This window comes from Sinocyclocheilus anshuiensis, unplaced genomic scaffold (assembly GCF_001515605.1).
Source record: "Sinocyclocheilus anshuiensis isolate Anshui unplaced genomic scaffold, SAMN03320099.WGS_v1.1 scaffold454, whole genome shotgun sequence".
Taxonomy (NCBI): Eukaryota; Metazoa; Chordata; class Actinopteri; order Cypriniformes; family Cyprinidae; genus Sinocyclocheilus; species Sinocyclocheilus anshuiensis.
The window spans coordinates 5206556-5228700 of NW_015548217.1; the positions used below are offsets into that span (position 1 = coordinate 5206556).

A 22145-nucleotide genomic window follows, 5' to 3' on the forward strand; every position below is an offset into this window, starting at 1 on the left:
TCGGACGTAGCACAGTGCTCATTTAGTAAAAGCACAGCTAAACAGCTAAACTAGCACATCTGATCTCTTCTGGAAGCTGGTTCCAACTGCAGGCGGCATAATAGCTAAAAGCAGATTCCCCTTGTTTTGAATGAACCCTTGGTGTGTCTAACGGACTTGATCTTAATGATCTGAGTGGTCTGTTAGGTTTATATTAAGTGAGCATATCTGCAACGTATTTAGGTCCTAGGCCATTTAGTAATTTATAAACGAGTAAAGGTACTTTAAAATCAATCCTCTAATGATCTGAGTGGTCTGTTAGGTTTATATTAAGTGAGCATATCTGCAACGTATTTAGGTCCTAGGCTATTTAGTAATTTATAAACGAGTAAAGGTACTTTAAAATCAATCCTAAATGTAACTGGAAGCCAGTGTAAGGACCTGAGGACTGGTGTGATATGCTCAGATTTTCTGGCTCGAGTCAGAATCCTGGCACCAGCGTTCTGGATGAGCTGCAGCTGTCTAATGGTCTTCTTGGGAAGGCTGGTGAGGAGACCATTACAATAGTCCACCCTGCTGGTGATAAAGGCATGAACAAGTTTCTCCAAGTCTTGACTGGAAACAAAACATCTAATTCTTGCAATGTTTTTGAGATGATAGTATGCTGATTTAGTTATTGCTTTGATATGACTACTGAAACTAAGGTCTGACTCCAGAATCACACCAAGATTCCTGACTTGATTTTTAGTTTTATTGTAGATAAAATACTGACAAGAAAAGGACACTTAAAATGATGTGTCCAAAGTGTCCACCACAAAAGAAAAAAATCATCATCATGCTTGATGCATGGTGATAAACCATTTGTTAGTTGCAGGGATTGTTCAGTTAGTAAAACGTTTCATTTTAAGAGCATTTAAATTTAATTTAAAAACACTTAATCAGACTTTAAAAATACATTTAATATAGATAATGTTCACTGCAACTTTTTTTTTTATTTAATTGTTATTTCAGAGGATGATATTTTGAGGACATCAATGCTATTTCAAGAAAACAAACAGGATGTGCAAAATATTTGCATGAGATTATTACATGGTTTCGCTAGGATAAAATATGATTTTTCTAAAGAAAATATACTATCATTAATGGACATGAAATTTACCTTTTTTTTTTCCTTTTTTTTTGCCATTTTCCACCAAAAATCTCAATTTATTTCAATTGATAGTTTTCACGTGACGTCACACCTTTATAGGAACACCTACCTGGAGGGCAAAACAAAGCTTTGCTCCACTGACCGACAGTTATTTTTACACAGATTGCATTAAGTAGTAATATAGTAAAATGCAGATATTAAAAGGCGACATTCAGTAAACACCTTATTGATGATGTATATTTTGTACAGGCAAGAAGATGAACCCAGAATATAAACACAATGTGCAAAGTTTCACATTAAATGGTTTCCCATAGAAAACAAATATAAGGAAAACACCGAACCATTAAGCAGATTGCGTTCATATTTCGGCCTCATCTGCTTGCCTATGTAAACTATGCATCATTAATATGGTGATTACTGAATTTGATCTTTAATATTACAGTTTTAACAGTTCTCAACAGTCGGCGCGTGGCGCGTCTTCTTCTTCTTCTTGCTTTACGGCAGATCGCAGACATAAGTGTGGTAATGCACTTATAAGTCTGCGATCTGCCGTAAAGCAAGAAGAAGAAGAAGACGCGCCACGCGCCGACTGTTGAGAACTGTTAAAACTGTAATATTAAAGATCAAATTCAGTAATCACCATATTAATGATGCATAGTTTACATAGGCAAGATCTTTAATATTACAGTTTTAACAGTTCTCAACAGTCGGCGCGTGGCGCGTCTTCTTCTTCTTCTTGCTTTACGGCAGATCGCAGACATAAGTGTGGTAATGCACTTATAAGTCTGCGATCTGCCGTAAAGCAAGAAGAAGAAGAAGACGCGCCGACTTTTGAGAACGCACTCAGAACAGTTTGAACATTGCGGTGAATCAGAGGTAAAAAACGATATAAATACTGTTCAGTTTCTTGCACAGACCGATCGTTTTGTGTTTTTACACATCAATGTATCGTCACGAGCCGCAGGGTTTAATTTGGTTTTGTTTGTGTATGTTTTTTTGACTCTCAAAGCAGTGATTCCCATTCACTTCCATTACATGACTGACAGACTGCAACGGTTTGAGTTAAAAATCTTCGTTTGTGTTCTACTGAAGAAACAAAGTCACCTACATCTTGGATGCCCTGGGGGTAAGCAGATAAACATCAAATTTTCATTTTTGGGTGAACTATCCCTTTAAATATATTAAGGCACTTTAAGTGTTTTTACAATGTTTTGTCGCACTGTTTAATGATTGAAATATTGCCGCGGGTGCTTACTATGGATTGCAAATGGCCAAAACTTGCATTTTGTTCAAATACCTTTGTTTTATTATTTTGAGAGGTGATCTAAATATTTGAGTCTGGGAAACAGATGGAAAATTGACAGGCTTGTGCTGCAGTACTATGGATGTTTTGCCCTCCAAGTCTTCGAGCCGGTCACGTGACTGAAAGCTATGAATAGGACAGATCAGAATTGACAGGAAGTGAAGTGGAAGAGAGATGGGGGTGGGCCCGGGAAAGGTCCTCGAGTCGGGATTCGAACTCAGGATGGCCGTTGCGCAACGACGCTGTATGTCGGCGCGATGCCCACAAGGCTATTGGCGCTGACTGAAATGTACCTTTTAAATTTTAAACTGACTATACTTATTTCAGTTTATTAAAGATATGTGGTACCAGGTCACCAATTTCCTTTTAAATTTAGAACAGTATTTTGTCCATTTATTTATTTATTTGCCAAGTAGACACGTAAGATGACACTACTTGAGCAAGAGAGAGACAATTCAAATACAGCGTAGCATTATAGCAGTTGAAGTGCTACTCTGCTATTTGCCAGAAAAATTAGATTGTTAGCGGAAAGCAACATTGTTTTGAAAACAACCACGCCCTTAAGAAATCTTAAAAAATGAATTCACATCTCTGCTTTTTTACATTATGCCCCCAAAATGATTTTTCTTCTGCAAAATAATTTATTTTAAAGAATGCCGTGGTCAAAACAACATTAAACCCCATTGACTTTCATTGTATGGACAAAAACAATTGGTGAGTAAAGAGGAGTAAATGGTGACAGAATTCCCTTTTTTTCTCTCTCTCTTTAACCAAGCACAGTACAGGTGCATCTCAATAAATTAGAATGTCGTGGAAAAGTTCATTTATTTCAGTAATTCAACTCTTGCTGTCTGCACCCATTAGTACTGACCGCATCCACAACTAGCCCTACTGCTGCCCAGCACGCTTGTAAGGTGTGAGTGTTTACAGGACACTGCTGGTTGGTGTTGATTTTGCGGTTGGGGACTGTGTGTCTCGGTGTGAGGTGTTGATTAGGCGGGAGTGATCAGGTGGGAAACGCTCCATGAAGAGGTGCAGAGGTCGCTCATTATCGCTTGCTTATATAACAAAGAAACCATTAGAGAGGAGTGTGAAATCTGCAGTTGTTTGCATTGATTAGTGGAGGGACAGGAGGGGAAAAGACTGTGTTAGATCAATCCATAAGTGCTCTGACAGCCTCATGTGGGTCTCCTCACACTCTTCTCACTGCTCAAAGCAAAAGCAGCTTGGCTGGTATTCTGTGGAAATGCCTGGGCGAGCGCCGGCTCAGCCACTGCACCACTTTGGTGGAAAAGGGACACTGAGAAGACAGTTGACTGATATGCAACTTTTGACGACCAATATAAAGCCGATATATATATATATATATATATATATATATATATATATATCACACCATTCAATTTAATGCTGCAGTCCGTAACTTTTTTGTGTTCAAAATGTACAAAATTGATATAATAAGCGAATACATGATGAATCCATTTTCTAAACCGTGTTTTTGGCTTTTGCTGAATCACTACGTTACACTTATAAGTTTTTATATTCGGACTATTTCAGACTGGTACTGGTGGAACCACTGCGGAGTATCCCAGTACCTGCGTGATTCGTCATAGACATAAACAGAGAGAAGTAGCTCCAGCTACAATGTTCTTTCACAAGATGCATGCAGTTCTGTTTATTAACCGCTAGAGCGCCAAAAGTTACGGACTACGGACTGCAGCTTTAAAGGTGATAAGTAACACACGCAGCAGTGAAATTTATATTTATTTGACATAATATTTATAACCCATTTTCCGCTAAACACTAACACATTTGGTAAATATATTCATTCTGAGACTATTTTGACATCATACAAGGCACTAATTAATTCAATTAATTCGCCAAAATGGCTTTCTTGGAAAAAATCTGTCAGAATATCCATTAACATATTAGACTGATTTCCGAATTGATTTCCAAACTAGAAATCATGTGAAAATGAATCAATATGAAAAAAAATTATATGTGGTAACACATTATACAATTTAAAGACAGTAAATATCATGCTGCAAATGTTTAATTTCTAAATGAAAAATCATTTGAAAATAAATTAATATGAAAAAAACTACTGATATTTATGATATTACACTATTTAAATTATAGATAATAACACTGCAGTGTTGCCGCAGTGCTATTTGTTTTACATAGTGCTGTCAAAATCGGCATTAACACAGGCGATTTATTTTTACAGTTTAACGGCATTAAAATATTTGCTTGATGCGCACTCTTCAATTGCATGCACAAATGCAATGCTATGCTATGAAATGTATTTAATTTTATATTAAAACACGAAAGAAACTACGACCATGCAATGTCATAGTTATGTCATCAGTTAAGTCATTAAATTACCAAAAATGTGATTGAAGTCTTAAAATTGTTCATGCATGGAAGTATTAGTTATACATGAGTCAGATTTAAGAACATGTCTCTGAAACGCAGTGGTTTTCAAAACTATCCTGGAGCACCCCAGCACTGTCTCCCTCATCTGACACACCCGATTCAACTCGTCAACTCATTAGTAGAGACTTTAAGAACTGAGGTGTGACAGAAAAGTTGTGAGTTGTGAGAAAATACGATGCCTGTCAGATCCACATCAAGTTCAGCAGCGGCAGCTCTTAAAGTAATAGCACCAAAAAAAACTAACCCAGCTGCTGTGATGTCTGTTAATCAAAGAACAAAATAAAATAAAAAATAATAATAAAAATAAATGAATAATAAAAAAAAAAAAAGAGTAAATCAATAACTGTTGTAGCTTTAAAGTGGTCATATGATGCAATTTCAATTTTTCCTTTCTCTTTGGAGTGTTGCAAGCTCTTGGTGCATAAAGAAGATCTGTAAAGTTGCAAAGACTAAAGTCTCAAATCCAAAGAGATATTCTTTATAAAAGTTAAGAGTCAACCACGCCTACCTAAAACGGCTCATTCTAACACGTCCCCACATGTCTACGTCACGATGTGGGAATATTTGCATAACGCCGCCCAAATGTTCACGCAAAGAAAGAAGGCGTAACTTTTATTCTCGCTGTAGTATTGTTGTTGCCGCTGCCTCCATGTCGTGAAGGCGCTGTGTTTTGTTGTGAAAGCGAAACTACTTTGTTTGGCTTTAATGGTACTTTTACTTGAGTATATGTTTTCAGTACTCTTTCCACCATTGCATTTAATATAATGGGTTTATATGTGAAGATTGCTTGAAATTCCCTTAAATTAAATTAAGTTATTTTTCTAATAAATGTTAAAATTGATAGTTCTCAATTATACTGTAATGTTGAATGGCTACAGTTAATGGTTAAACTTTAGAGAAAAAAATCTATTTCATAGAGACATCAGTAGTATTGGTATCAGTGATACTCGCATTCAGTCATAAAAAACAACTAAACTAATATTAATCGATTAATCACGATTAATCACAATTTCAGGAAAAATTTGCAATTAATTAGTTATTTTTAATCGATTGACAGCACTAGTTTTACATAATATTTACTAAATTAGAAATCATTTGAAAACATGTATCAATATGAATAAAAAAAAAAGATTTAGTTAAAATGTGTGACACTATTCAATTTAAAGATAGAAAATAACATGTTGCATTGAAATTTACGTTTATTTTACATAATATTTACTAAATTAGAAATAATTTGAAAATGGAAAAAATTATATGAACTTGATAAAAAAAATCTAGCAAGTCTGTGTGTACAGCAAATTATATGTTCTCTTATTTTACATACAGTAAACTCTGAATATGACAGTGCATACATCAGAGGATCTAAAAGTTGGATTCCAAAAGTTTGCAAAGTATGTGGCATTAAATATTTCTGAGATATTCAACAACTTTTTAATGAATAAAAAGTATTTTTGCTGAATGCCGACAGCATATGAGTAAGTATTGTAGCGCTTACCTTTGTATTATTATTCATATAAAAGTAAATGCAATAATTATTTTTCAAATTTTATTTTCTTTCTTTGTTGAACAGTTCTGTCTAATAATTTATAAGATAGTAAACAGTTAAACAAAGACAATAAACTAAATAAAATGGAGAATGAGAGCTCAGGTGCTAGTGTTCTCAGCGTTGCCAAAATAAAAAAAAGTCTTGCTTTTGAAACTTGTTGGGCAAAAAGAAAAACGTAGCAGCTGCTACAATATAAAAAAAAAAGAAAAAAAAGCCAAATATCAGCCGATAAATATCAGCATTGGTGATCCACTGGTCAACCACTAATCTCTGCTGCTGAGCAGTGGCTACTCGCCTCAGAGGGACAATGAGAGGTAAAATCCTCAAGCTATGTGCACTTCTAACCCTCTGGGAAAGAATTTGGGGTGCCAGTGACAAGCACAACACAGACCCCTCACAACGACCAGCCGAATGCCACGGAGCTTAAAGAGAACAAATATTGGCAGAAGAGATGGCTAGGGGTGGAGGGGAGGGTGGTGGTTTTAAAGACAGTTCAGAACCGTAAATGAGGGCTTCCCATGGAGAAGGCCATGTCACGATAACAGCTTCACAAGTCAAATTCTGCCAAATTCTGTTTCTAGATGTCTTCTTTTTGGTTGTTTTGCTACATGACATTTACATTTAGTCATTTAGCAGACGCTTTTATCTAAAGCGACTTACAAATTAGGACAATGGAAGCAATCAAAATCAACAAAAGGGCAAAGATATGCAAGTGCTATAACAAGTCTCAGTTAGCTTAACGCAGTACACGTAGCAAGTTTTTTTTTTTAATTATATAATAAATAAAAAGAAAACAGAATAGAAAAAGAATAGAGCAAGCTAGAGTTAGAGATCTTTTTGCTTTTGTTAATTGTATAATAAATAAAAAGAAAACAAATAAATAGAATACAAAAAGACTAGAGAAGCTAGTGTTATTTATTTTTTTATTTTTTTAAGAAAACATGCAGTTAGTAAATGAACAGAGTGCAAGTCTAAAAGGGGCATGTTATTTTTAAAGAATAGAATTAGAATAGCGAATGCTAGAGTTAGAGGGTCAAATAAAGATGGAAGAGATGTGTTTTTAGCCGATACTTGAAGATGGCTAAGGACTCAGCTGCTGGGATTGAGCTGGGCAGGTCATTCCACCAGGAGGGAACAGTTAATGAAAAAGTCAGTGAAAGCCTTGAATTTTATGCGAGCAGCAATTGGTAGCCAGTGCAAATTGATAAACAGAGGTGTGACGTGCATTCTTTTTGGCTCATTAAAAATTAATCTCGCTGCCGCGTTTTGGATTAATTGTAAAGGTTTGATAGAACTGGCTTGAAGACCTGCCAAGAGAGCATTGAAATAGTCCAGCCTGGACAGAACAAGAGCTTGAACAAGGAGTTGTGAAGCATGTTCCGAAAGAAAGGGCCTGATCTTCTTGATGTTGAATAAAGCAAATCTGCAGTACCGTGCAGTTTTAGCAATGTGGTCTGAGAAAGTCAGCTGATCATCAATCATAACTCCAAGGTTTCTGGCTGTTTTTGAAGGAGTTATGGTTGATGTGCCTAACTGGATGGTGAAATTGTGATGAAACAATTTGTTTGATGGAACTACAAGCAGTTCTGTCTTGGCAAGGTTCAGTTGAAGGTCATGGTCCTTCATCCAGCAAGAAATGTCAGTTAGACAAGCTGAGATGCGAGCAGCTATCGTTGGATTATCAGGATGGAATGAAAGGTAGAGTTGAGAGTCATCAGCATAGCAGTGATATGAAAAGCCATGTTTCTGAATGACAGAACCTAGTGATGCCATGTAGACAGAGAAAAGAAGTGGTCCAAGAACTGAGCCCTGAGGCACACCAGTTGGTAGATGTTGCGACTTGGACACCTCACCTTCTCAAGATACCTTGAAGGACCTATCTCAGAGGTAAGACTCAAACCATTGGAGTGCGGTTCCTGAGATGGCCTTTGCCAATAGGGTTGACAGGAGGATCTGTTATTTAACCGTGTCAAAAGCAGCGGACAGATCCAGCAAGATAAGTATTGAAGATTTGTGTATTTGCTAACAAGATTCTACATCTAAAGTTGATTTTCGATTAATATTAGCATTTTATTCTGAACAAGAATAAGCACACTGGATGAATGAGAATGAAAATTGCTGAATGTCTTCTGTCTGTAGATTCATGGGTGTTGTGGATTCTGCTCACCTGCGATGGAGTGACTCGGAGAACTTCAAGCTGGCGTAAATAAACTCCTTCACTTGAGAGTAGATTTGAGGCACTGACTGGGACATGGGCAGCTTCTTTGGAAATTGTTGCTGATTAATAAACAAGAAAGACAATAAAAGGTGATTCATGTCCAGTCGATAAGAACAGACATTCACAACCCATTTTCCAAGAAATACTTGCACTTTCTTTTGTGTTCACTTGTGAATCACACTGGTATATATCTTTTTTTCAATACAAGGTACGAATTATCTCAAATAATTGGCCAAAATGGCTTTCTTGGAAAGAATCTTTTAGAATATCCATCAGCATATTAGTTTGATTTCTGAATCACTGGATTATTGGCTGCTGAATATTCAGCATTGCCATCACAGAAATATATTACATTTTAAAATATATTAAAACGGAATTCAGTTTGTTTAAATTGTCAAATGTTTTATAAGAGAATTCTTTCATACATTAACAATAAAGGAAATAACAAAAAAATCTTATTTATTTCAACCTTTTCTATCTCTGCATCATGGAAGGGGAAGCGACTGATCACGGCCTTATACTCCTCTTCATTTTCCACTGGAATGGGGCTGTAGTTGTCCTGCTCAAAAATATCCCTGTTTCAGCAGAGGAAACACAGTCACTGTATAACGCAGAATCTACCCATATCAATTCACTAACACCAGAAACAATGCAGTTGTAGTTCAGCTCACCTGAACACCAGGGCCCATTTTTTGAGCAATGTTTCGTTGTACTGATCTCTAACCTCAAACAAAAGGTCAAAAAGTCTGTTGACAGGGAAGCCATAACCCTACAAAACCAAGGCAATTACAGAATCAGAATGAGCCTTGCCAGGTATGTTTACACACACAAGGAATTTGTTTTAGTGACAGAAGCTCCACAGTGCAACAGAATGACAGTGCCAAGACAAGACACACTAAAAAGAATATTATACAAATATACAAAATAGACAATGTACAAAATAGCAAAAACACAATATACAAAGTAGATAATTTTGTATGTACAGGTATGTTATATGCAAATTTGAAATGTAAATAAGTATGTGTTAAATAAATGTATGATAGTGTTGTGTGTTCCACGGTTTATTGTCAAGTGTTCATGAGATGTAAGTGTTCAGTGAGTAAGCAGCAGAAATTATAGTTCAAGTTTATAAAATGTACAGCATACAGATATCTTGACATTAATGTTTGATATAAATATTAATAAAATCTAAGTGTAATTCAAGTGAAATTAACAGATATACTTTAAACAAAAAGTTGGAGAATACCTGTAAAGTGTCTGCAAATATAACTATCAGGTTCTTCAGTTCTAGGACCAGGTCGGGATCATTGCAGTAGGACTAGTGGGTTAAAAAAATAAATAAATAATGATAAGAATGACAACAAAATGGTGCATCTTCAAATAGGCAGTCTTCACAAATGTGTTTAGAACATAACGCATCTATGGGTGAATTTTTAAAAGAAATGTGCAGGTCATATTTCACTCCAAAATAAAAAGAAATAAAATTAGCAAAACGATTTTACAAGATTTTAGAAGTGAAGCCAATTTATCATGATAACAAATGACAACAAATAAAATCACTCTTATATATTATCATCATAATTTACCATAAAGAAATATTAGATATAGGCCTATATATTTTTAGATTTATTAGATAGATATATTTTTACTTTTCTTTTAACTGATAACTTGAGAACTGGATGAAGTTTGTACTTAATTAAATGTATTATTGCAAAATATATTTTCTTTCATTCTTTTAATTTTGGTTTGAAATATGAGCCAGACATTCTTTCATTCGATTCACCCCTAAAACTGCACAATAAAACCTTGTGTTATCAATCCATTCAAACAGAGGATCCAAGATCCAATGAATCACATTTCTGCAGACCAGATTAGTTTAGGTTCAGCGTTTCCCTCTTAAACCCCTTTCACACTGCACGTTGGTCCCAGAAAATGGTCCCGGTAAAAGAAACGTAATGCGCCCCAGGTTTTGGCAACTTAATGCAGTTCTCAATCAATAATTGATGAGTGTTTAACTAGTTAATGATTTACGGTTAACTGCAGATGTGAGTTACGTTATGAGAAACCGCTATCAACATTAACATAAGGCTGGCAGCAGCTTTAGCCTCCACAAAGATCTCCAGAGCATTTAACCATGAGCCAGACGAGTCTCTTCCAGGTTGGTGGGGTTAGATAGTGAGGGTGGTTGTACAGGAGCTGCAGGTTTGATTTACAGCCCCTTGCACTAGTGTGATTCTCTTGTTAAACATTTAGATAGGGCGCAGTGGCCTGCCTCTCAGACGCGGGGAGTGAGTGCGTAAATCACACGGTTAAATAAGCACTGGTCAGGCTGCAACACACGCCGTCACTCCACACTTCAAGAAGTGATGTACGTCATTGACAAGCATTTTGACGAGAACACAAACACACACACGTGAGTTGTGTATGAAGTGAGTATGACCCCTAAAACAAAACAAAGAACGTAGAATATTTTCATAGGATACTATTTAAATTTCATTACTTTAAATTATTTATAAGGTTATGTGTGATGTAATTATTAAATAATGATATTATTTAAAAATATCATTATTTTAAATTATATATCTATTATACTAAAATACCTAAAATTAAACCACGCATTATAGTCAAGCGTAACATGAAGCATTTCTCAGAACAAGAATTCCTTTACGAGTTATCTAATTATGATTGGGAAAAAATTAATATTAGTGCAGATGTTGATAGTGCCTGGAACCTCTTTCATGAGGTGTTCACCAATATAATTAATAAGTATGCTCCACTAAAGAAATACAGAGTTAAAGGCCGAAACAATGCTTGGTTTTCTTCTGATTTAGCAAATATCCTTCATGAGCGCAACGTGGCATGGGCAAAAGCCAGAAAATCAAATCAGAATTCTGACTGGCTGGTTTTCAGGCAACTGCGTAATGCATGTACTCTAAAAATTAGAAAAGCCAAAGCTGACCATTTTCTTTCTCAAACTACTCCTAAAATAAAATAACCTAAATAACCCATCAAAATTTTGGAAAACTATCAAATCGTTATCAGAAATCAGTAAAGGCCAGGAATTTCCTTCAAGCATTATGATAGACTCTCAAAAACTCACGGACAAGACCAAAATACTTGACTGTTTCAATGAACATTTCATAGCCTCAGGATTTTTATTTGAGTCACTTAATACTCAACATGGGTGTTCCTCTACAGTGGAGACTGTTGGTTTGGATCCTTGCTGCCACTTTTATGTCTATACTTGACTATGGTGATGTTTTACACATGCATGCTTCGTCTCAAAGTTTATATGCACTGGACACTGTATACCATGGAGCTCTGAGGTTCATCACTGGTTTTAAAGTCCTCACTCACCATTGTGAACTGTATGAACGTGTTGGATGGCCTTCTCTATCAATGCGGAGACTTCAACATTGGTATATCTTCATATACAAAGCTATTTTAGGTCTACTTCCATCCTACCTTCTGACCTACATCAGTGTAAATAATACTGGGACTTACAATCTTCGTTCACAGGATCTTTTCCTTCTGTCTGTTCCAAAGGTTAGAACTGAGCTGGGAAAAAAGGCGTTTAAGTATGCTGCTCCCTCTTCATGGAACAAATTACAGAAATCTATGAAAATTAATATGCTGGTCTCATTGGTCGCTTTTAAGAGGATGTTAACTGACTTGGAGGCAGTCACATCTGGCTGTAGATGTTCTGCCTGATGTGTTATTGATTGTGGTTTATTTTAAAGGATTCGCTATTTCAGTTGTTTTATGTTACTATATTTTGTACCTGTATGTATGTATGGTTGTACTGCTGCCTATCTTGGCCAGGACACTCTTGAAAAAGAGATTTTTAATCTCAATGAGTTTCTTCCTGGTTAAATAAAGGTAAAAAAAAAAAAATTATATTCATAATTTATATTTATATAATTCATATTTAGGTGTATTGTTTATTTCCTTTTTTTTTAAATAATATAATTACACAAAATCTAATTAAACTGGAACTTGTTTAACATAAGCAAATGAACAAGGAAGATAATGGTTATTACAAGTTAAAATCACAGTAGCGTTCTTTAAAAATGATCAAATATAACATGATAACTGCAATATTATAGTGGTTGCTTCAAGAAAACAAATATATTCAAGCAATTCCTCATGATACACACATCATATTTTCATATAACATCATATCATTTTTTTGTTGGTTTAATAAAAAAAAAAACAATAGCTTTTGTGAGTGTATAATTGCAGCCTGAAAGCTGTTACACACTTAAGGTTCCCACGCGTTTGACCAGTGAATCACCATAACTTTTTGTTCTTTAATTATTACTAAGATTTTAAAACATTTTTATAGAGATTTCTGGTGTCCGGTATCAAATCTTGGAATTAATAAATTTAAATGACTATAAAAATGACAACAAAGACACAAAAAAAAAAAAAAAATTTTTGCTTTCACATTGTAATTTTTTTTTTTTTTATGTAAGATTACTGGAGTACATTCCATGTTTAATATGCTCCTTGCCGTTTCTCTGCAATTATTTGTGAAACTGACTAGAATTTCTGAATGAAAATCGTTTCAAAGTAAATCCTACACCAATTTTTTTTCAGCGCAGGCAGCTCAGGAGCTAAGAGGGCTTTAGTCGTGTCTTTCAGTGAAGTTTATTTTCAAAACAAGGCATTTGGAATGATAATTGGAAGCATTTCCTGGTGAGCCCTTTCAGTGGCGATCCATTCAATCTGATCTAATGGAGAGGTCAGTTGGGCCTAATGAGGACAGATTGCAACAATAACAGCAGATTAACTGTGAATATTCTAAACTGCTGGGGCTGAGAGTGTGTTTGGAGGGTCAGTCAGTTGTAAATCAGTGAGGGATTATGCAAATACCCTGCGGCTGAAGCTCACAGCCTGAGTCCTGTGGCCCGAACAAAGGGGTCAAGCCTGCTCTCTCCCACTGCTAGCTAACTTTCAATCACAAAAAAGAGACTTGGGCCAGAGCACAGCAGAGAGAGAAAGAGAGGGGGATGTCAAATCTTTGCATGAGACTCCTTAGTGCATCCCCCGCAGTGCTCGGACTTGATTGGGACGTGTGCGGGACTCACGGAGTGTGTGCGGAGCACTGCGATGATTTTGGACAGGGCCATGTTCCACAGTTCGTCTGTGAAGGCTCTAGTCACCAGGCCTTGTGTGGCGTGTAGTATGTGATCCTCCACCACAAAGAACCTGCAAAGCATGATGGGAGTTGGCATTACTTTATCAAACTACACAAATAACTTCACAAATAAATCCAGATTTAACTTACCCGACAATCTGATTAAAGTACTTCCTGTAGCCCTCCATTGTCTCGTGCTGAAGTAAAACACATTCAATTAAAAAAAATACAAACTGTTGGGATTGTACAAAGAGCAACGAATACTAACCATGTTAGACTGAGGCTGCAGTACTAGTCTTGCTTGTTTTTTTCTTTGCTTCCTATAGTAATTTTCAAACGTCTCCCTGTCTCCCTATAAAGAAATAGAATGTGGCATTAAAGTGTTTAAAAACAAATTAATATCCATTTAATTTAATTAATACAAGAGCATTCAACTTGCACGGCATGCAATTGTTCATTTTACCCCAGAGCAAACTGTATTTGTAATTAATCAGGTTAAGGCACACAAGACACGGAATGTTTTCTATGCAAACCAGTCAACTGTACCATCACTGATTGACTTTAGCAATTAATTTTTAATTTCACTCGTTAAGTTGAGCAACACCCTAGCAACCACCCACAGTACCCTAGCAACTGCATAGCAACACCTTAGCAACCACACCGGGTACCCTAGCAACCACATACGTAGCAACCACCCCAAGTACCCTAGTAACCGCATAGCAACACCCTAACAAAACTTTTAAAACTTTTTCAAACTTTCTGGTCAGGCTTTCTCAAGCTAACTTCAAAGTTTGTCTTGACTAACTTTTTGATCTAGTTGTTGTTGTTGTTGTTTAACGACGCTTTCTATTAAGCTCTTTTGTGGTGTCTCGTGAATTTTGTTTCAAGGGATTCATACTCCAGGTCTCCGCATCGCAAGTGCAATGCTGTATCAGGTGGGCTACCAAGCAAGTTTACTAAACCCGAAAAGCCATACATATGAAGCAGGTTATGCAATGCGAATATCAAAAATTTACAGATCAATCACTATGGTAACAGTATTTTGAGGTCATAATATAGTATTGTGCAAGGAACTGTGCTTTTATTTTTTCAATTATTTGCCCGATTATTGTAACTTGTGTAAAAAGGAATAAAAGTGGTTGTCGTTTTGCTGCAGCTAGTGTTCATTTCAGCTGGAAACTGGAGTGAAATGTATGTATAGGTATGTTTATATGTGGTTTGACTGAAATTTAGGCAAAGTGTATTTCCAAAGAACTGGAAACATACAATCTCTCTGAACGCAAAGCACCTGCGCCCCCTCTCTCTTCTCGGTGTGGCTGAAGAGTGGCCCTCGGCCCTTGCCAGCACCTGTGAGCTCTCGGGTAGCACAGCGGTCAAAAGCGCTCGTGTTCTCATTAACTGAACCATTGATGGGAAAGCACTCGACTCATCCTACGGCCAGTGAATGCACCGCAGTTTGTGCACAATCTGAATGCCGAAGCGAAATAACTTTTTCACTGCTTTGTTTTTACGCCAAAAAGGGGGTTACTGCTCGGTCAGTCCCATTAGATGCTGCAGTCTGACCCCTTTTGTTGGCGTGTTGAAGGACTCGGGATTAGTTCTGACCAGATGAGCGATGGCACCGAGCGCTAACGAACTCAATCTCACCTCTCCACAGTTTGCGTTTGGTTTAAAGCAAAAATAATATTGATGGCACGACAGTCAAAACTCTGGAAATCCCTTTGCTTATATAAGCCATTAATGTTCGAGGAGCCACTTTGAGAGAAAAGCCTTTCAATGAAAACGCACTGTCAACTCAGAGGCTGGAGGCCTATTAGAAACAGATCAACAGGAATGTTTCTCAATAAAACACATATTGTGTTCTACTGCAGAACCCAAACAGACTTTCATAACATGTTATGGAGACAGGCTGTTGATATATTGGTTGTTCACTGTGTGCACGGCACATTTGTAGTAAAAGAGATGCTGGGAATTACCAAAACAGTGTAGATGTGAAGACATCGGTAGACTGGCGAAAAATCCACCAGATCCTGCACCGTCAAGACCTTAAAAAGAAAACTGACAAAGTTAAAGAAACATTTCCTGACCCAAGTGCCTTTACTGGCAATGGATTAAACAGTGAAGCTTCAACTATATTTATGATGTTTTCAGAAGAGATCTTTGAATTGAACAACATATAAAGATTCAACAAAATATCCCTTCAAAACATTTTTAAGGCATATAAATATATTATTGTTTTATAATTTGTCATACAAGAAAAATTATTAGAATTGTTATATATTGTGGTATAAGCATAATCAATTAATAAGCAATTATTAATAGTTTAATTAATAACACAATATGTACAATAATTAATCAAATACTGTTATAATAAGCAAATAAGTACTTTTTAAATTCTCTCTCTCTATCTCTCTCTCTCTCTCTCTCTCTCTATATATATATATATATATATATATACACACATTACTTTCATTACAGTAATGGTAATCATCATAGTATAAATATAATAAAATAATAAATAACTATCAATAATTAAATCAATTATAATAATATATTCTATATTATAAAATACAAAACAATAACTAATAATATAATATTTTAAGTATTAAGCAAATGAGCATTATTAAAAGTCTAATTCAAGTATTTATACATCATAGGATTTGTTGTACTGCCTTTACAGTTTTACCACATTTTTATGCTGGTTTTAAATGTATTTTTACTAGTGCTAGGCAACGATAATTTTTTTTTAATTGCGATTAATCGCATGATTTTCTGCGATTAATTACATTGTTATGCACAAAATTCAATAATGCATTCAAAAGTAGTGTATTGTGCACTTTTTTCATTTAAAAGTACTGCTATATGAACAAAAGTGCAATAGCATTTGGTTTGCAAACACTTTAAACAAATAAGGTGCTTTTTATAGTATTCCTTTTACATAGTAGCAGTTAAAATATTTCTTGTAAATCTCAACTTATAACATTAATATAATCAAATTAAATATAAAACCAAAGCTATTTGCCACTGCCAGGGCATTAACGTTTTTATAGAAAATATTTTATAGTTTGTTATAGAAAAATAACTTATGCACAGAGTCCAGAGCCTCGATCATAACAGTATAACAGGCACCTTCCGAGTAGAGACCTGCACAATCGCGGGACCCAACGCAACAGAGTGCGGCGCGAGACAACACTTGATGGGCGAGTGTGGGTGCAGGCGGGTAGAGACTCGTGTGCGAGATGAGGGGGAATAAGGGTGTACTCACACTAGGCAATCTTAACAGTGCCTGAGCACGTTTGGCCTCCAAAGCCCAGTTTGTTTGACTAGTGTGATCGCTCCGTGCCGCGCTTGGGAGCGGTTCGTTTAGCCGTCCCTGGCTCGGTTGGAAGAGGTGGACCAGAGTGCGGTCCAGTAGGGCTCATGCGCGGCACGCATGTAGTGAGAGCGCTAACCGCGCCGGAGCGCCGAACTTCTGATACGTGCAGCATGATTGCGTGTACATTTCTTAGCGGCAAAAGTGATAGATCTGTAAAGCAATATATTGTGAGAGGGTCATGTGTTACCGCGTCCCAAACGACTCAAAATAATAATAAACCACAAAGTTAACAAAACGATGCACTCCACTGTGCTGAGCGAGAGCGCTTCTCTGCTGTCTTCACGTGCTATCGGAAATGTCCCACTTATGAAGTCGTGATTACGAGCACGTTGCATTCTTTTCTGTTAAAAATAACAGCGAACAGTGGTTTGTGAATGTTGATGCTTAGCCTAAATAATTTTATCGGGAGCATTCATGTGAGCGATACTGCAGTCTTAGGCCCACCCCAAATGCTCTCATTGATTGAGACGTGTGATGACGCCCATCCCAAGCCAGTACTGATCAACATCCCACGCCTCCTGTGACCCATGGTTTGTCTGTATGTGAATTCAGAGCCAGTGAGTAAAGGGCTTTCAAAATAATAATAATAAAAAAACTGCGTTAATGCGCGATAAAATAATTGTCGGCGCTAACGTGATAACACGTTAACTTGCCCAGCCCTAATTTTAACTTTTTACTGTAATTAATTAAATATTCATTAAATATTATTAACAAGCATCGGAGGAAAATGTTTGCATTTATATAAAAAAAAAATATATATATAATGATTCTAAATGAATTTTCTTTGTCAAATATATTTTCAGGATGAAATCGGGAAGTTTTCGAGAAGACCTGGATATTAATGCCATACATAAAGCAGGGCTAAAGTATGGTGCTTCATGTTTATTTTGGGCTTGATGCTAAATATTCTCAGAATGTACCTTCTCATCCATCTCCTCTTCGTCCGCTGCCTCTGTGCTCAGGCCGTTGTGTTGGAGGGGTGTTCGGCCATTCAGACCATACAGAGGTTTGGCACAGCTCAGAGTCACCTGCTTCTGCACTGCACTGTTAAACGTACGGTGCTGCTGAGCCTGAGAGAACAAGGTGATGAAGAGGAGATCAACAATAACGTCAACAGCCTCTCACTGCAACTTTAGTTTTCTATACGTGTGCAAAAATGTTTAGTACCCATTATCTACATTTCAAAACCAGGTGTCTACATAGAATATTTGAAAGCATCAGGGTTTTGCTCAGGCTGCTCCACAAGGTAGGCAGCATTAACATGCAAACAGCAAGCTCTGAAACCAATGATCAACGAATCTATTCTCCAATGCACTTGTATGATATGCAGACACCTATGTACAGCCCTCCAAATCAGTCACTTACTGTATAAGAATCCGTCTCAGTTAGGAAGCAACCATAGACTAGATTTTGAAACCTAGATGTACAACAGTCTATTTTAATAAAATAAAAAAATAAAATAAAATAAAATAAAATAAAATAAAAAATAAAATAAAAAATATAAAATAAAATATAAAATCCTACCTGTCTCATTGCGGTTTCACCAATTTTATCCGAGTGCTTTCGGATACTCTCCAAGAAGTCTTTTAGGTCGGACATGGAGATCTCCTTAATCTCCTCTCGGAGTTTAGGAAGCGTCTCAGCCATGATTTGGCAGAACCTGTACTGGCTCACTCTGGGAATATAAATGTTTTGTAGCTGCTCCATGGTTTTCAATGCAGAGTAGTATCTGAAAAGGAAAAACATCAATTTGATAACAGCAATGTGATGATCAATAAAGGCTAAGATGGAGTCAATATTCTTTAAAAAGCAAAAATCTTTTTGAGGCACTTACTAGGGCTACAATGATACACTGATATGGAGTGATTCAACACAGAACACACACAAACAACGGTATCTATATTTTTAAGATGCACCTTTATTTTGACACTCCTGTTCATTGACTGTTTCACAGAGGTGTCATTAAATATTTGATCAGTTATAATTATTATTATTACTATTATTATTAAGTTATAACAACCAGTAGGGATATCGTATTAGCAATTTTGAGGTAGCTCAATTAAAAGTGTGTGCTGCATTTGCGAGTTAATAAAAATGTAACACATAATATCATAATAAATCTAATCAAATTGTAATTGTATTGCGGCATATTTTGAGGTATCTATAAAAATCATATCCCTGGCTAAGAGAATCACTGTCAGATTGTATCATGATGAAAGTGAATGGAGCCAATCTTGTACTCACTGTTTCAATAGCACAGCCACTAGATGTAAACCATATGTGCATTAACATGATTTTAGAGTGAAGAGTCTGTTCACAAGTCTGTTGCCATAAAACCCTAAAATAACTGTAAAAATGATAAGAACAACTTTACAGCTCAAACAAGTTTTAAGAGGAGAATTAACGCAAGCGTTTTTATAAAATTAAAAGCTTGACATTTCTACAAATACATGCCCTTTTCACTTCTGTTGCAAGTGCCTCATTGTAACTTTTTTTTTAAAGAAAACAAAAGGCGAGTCAATTTTCTGTTGACATAAATGTTGTTGATTTAGCTTAACTTACTGAACTCAGAATGTTACTATAACTGTCAGAGTTTTTTGTGTTTACGGTTGATAAGCAGTGTTGCAACTGTGTGGTCACAGGTGGTTGTTTATCAGCATTGAATAACTACAATACTACCACAACAAACACAGAAGTTTATTAACGGCTTGTGTTCCTGTGCTCTTCATACCCAATTCATTATATATTTTGCTTGTATGAATTAGCGGAGAATTTTATTTATTTTTTTTTTTCCATCTCAAAGAGGCACAAAATCACTTTCACAGACTTTTTCATTAACTGTTCCCTCCTGCAGGTGGAAGTTTATCAGCATTGAATAACTACAATACTACCACAACAAACACAGAAGTTTATTAACGGCTTGTGTTCCTGTGCTCTTCATACCCAATTCATTATATATTTTGCTTGTATGAATTAGCGGAGAATTTTATTTATTTATTTTTTTCCATCTCAAAGAGGCACAAAATCACTTTCACAGACTTTTTAATTAACTGTTCCCTCCTGGTGGAATGACCTGCCCAAATCAATCCGAGCAGCTGAGTCCTTAGCCATCTTCAAGAAACGACTAAAAACACATCTGTTCCACCTTTATTTGACCCTCTAACTCTAACACTTTCTATTCTATTTTAATTATACTTTATCTATATTTATCTTATTTTTTATTTAAAAAAAAAAACACTAGCTTTCTATTTGTTCTATTCTATCTATTTGTTTTTCTTTGTGTGTGTGTGTGTGTGTGTATAATATATATATAAATGCACATAAACCTTGCTATGTGTACTGCGTTAGGCTAACCGAGACTTGTCATTTGCACTTATATATTGTTGCTCTTTTGTTAGTTTTGACTGCTTTTATTGTCCTCATTTGTAAATCGCTTTGGATAAAAGCGTCTGCTAAATGACTAAATGTAAATGTAAATTAGTGTAGTGGCCAAATTCATGGAAGTATGAATCAAGTCATGGGAAAAGCATAGGGGTTTTTTTCCATTTATATCCAAACTTAATTTCTTTTCTTTTTTTTATCCCCAGGATGCGCTAGTGGTCAAAAGTTTTAAATAATTACGATGTTTTTTTTATGTTTCTGAAAACAAGTCTCACCAAGGCTGCATTTACTTAATCAAAAATACAGTAAAAATGTAACATTGTGAAATATTCATACATATTCGTACAATTAAAAATAACTGGTTTCTATTAGAATACATTTTAAAACGTAATTTATTCTTGTGATGGCAAAAGTGAATTTTCAGTATCATTACTCCAGTCTTCGACATTAAAAGATCCTTCAGAAATCATTATAATATGCTGATTTGGTGCTCAATAAATATTTCTTATCATTATCAATGCTGAAGTAAGATTTAAAATAAGTAAATAAATAAAGATATGAATACTTTTATTTGCAAGGATGCATTAAATTGATGAACAGTGACAGTAAGAATATTTATAATGTTACAACATTTTCAGTTTCAAATAAATGCTGTTGTTTTTCTGCTCATGAAAAAGAATCCCAATCATCACAGTTTCTACAAAAATAGCAGCACAACTGTTTTCAAAGCTGATAATAATAATAAAAAGAAAAAAATCATTGCTTTACTGTATTTTGATCAAACAAATGAAGTCTTTTTGAGCATTAGAAACTTCTTCAAAAAGCATTAAAAAAGTCGTAATTATTCCAAATATATCCAGTATTATGTATGCAACATGGGCTCTAAAATACCAAACTTGCACACCTGTGTCTTTCCATATTCAATGTACTTATATGCTTAATAACTTGTACCGCAGTAGCCGGTGCCTCTGAATGCTCCCTGACCTCACCGCTCTGAAGTGCGCGTACGTCCATGTGGAAGGCCAAAGTGGCACCCTTCCCAGCGAGTGCTACATGTGAACTGTGAAAGAATCCCTGTCTGATTAGACCATGTCCCAGCCTAGTCATTAGCGCGCAGTGGCGACACACAGATTAATGGAAAAACACATTGCACTAATTGCCTCAATTTGGAGGAGGCCTGTCATGGGCCTGCTGGTACAGGGCAGTGCTGTGAAGAAGGGCACACACAAGGTCAGTTGTCTTTGCGTTTGAATAGTTTATTTATTCATGATGTGTTATGACTGACTAAGTAGACATTAATGGACAAAGAAGGGTCATTATTTTCAAGTTCAATGTGACCTTACACCCATCCCGTCATTCTAGGAGATGACTGAACACTTCTTTATAAAAGAGGTTTAAGTGCATTTTTAGATAAATTCTAATAGTTAAATTATTTTTTATATATATATATATATATAAAAAATAATTTAACTATTAGAATTTATCTAAAAATGCACTTAAACCTCTTTTATAAAGAAGTGTTCAGTCATCTCCTAGAATGACGGGATGGGTGTAAGGTCACATTGAACTTGAAAATAATGACCCTTCTTTGTCCCTTAATGGCTACTTAGTCAGTC

General features: G+C 35.9%; 1 protein-coding gene across 4 annotated transcripts in view; it reads right to left on the reverse strand.

The window, feature by feature from the left end:
- Nucleotides 1–22145, reverse strand: part of LOC107654070 (exocyst complex component 6-like) — a 57889-nt gene that overhangs the window by 20350 nt on the left and 15394 nt on the right. For all 4 annotated transcript variants that reach the window (XM_016441001.1, XM_016441000.1, XM_016440999.1 and 1 more), the window contains exons 6-15: nucleotides 18673–18877; nucleotides 18069–18218; nucleotides 15749–15817; nucleotides 14041–14124; nucleotides 13923–13969; nucleotides 13723–13843; nucleotides 9879–9950; nucleotides 9304–9401; nucleotides 9102–9207; nucleotides 8582–8691 (exon numbers count right to left, since the gene is read on the reverse strand). In XM_016441001.1, coding sequence (XP_016296487.1) covers nucleotides 8582–8691; nucleotides 9102–9207; nucleotides 9304–9401; nucleotides 9879–9950; nucleotides 13723–13843; nucleotides 13923–13969; nucleotides 14041–14124; nucleotides 15749–15817; nucleotides 18069–18218; nucleotides 18673–18877 — 1062 coding nt within the window. The remainder of the gene's footprint in view (nucleotides 1–8581; nucleotides 8692–9101; nucleotides 9208–9303; nucleotides 9402–9878; nucleotides 9951–13722; nucleotides 13844–13922; nucleotides 13970–14040; nucleotides 14125–15748; nucleotides 15818–18068; nucleotides 18219–18672; nucleotides 18878–22145) is intronic.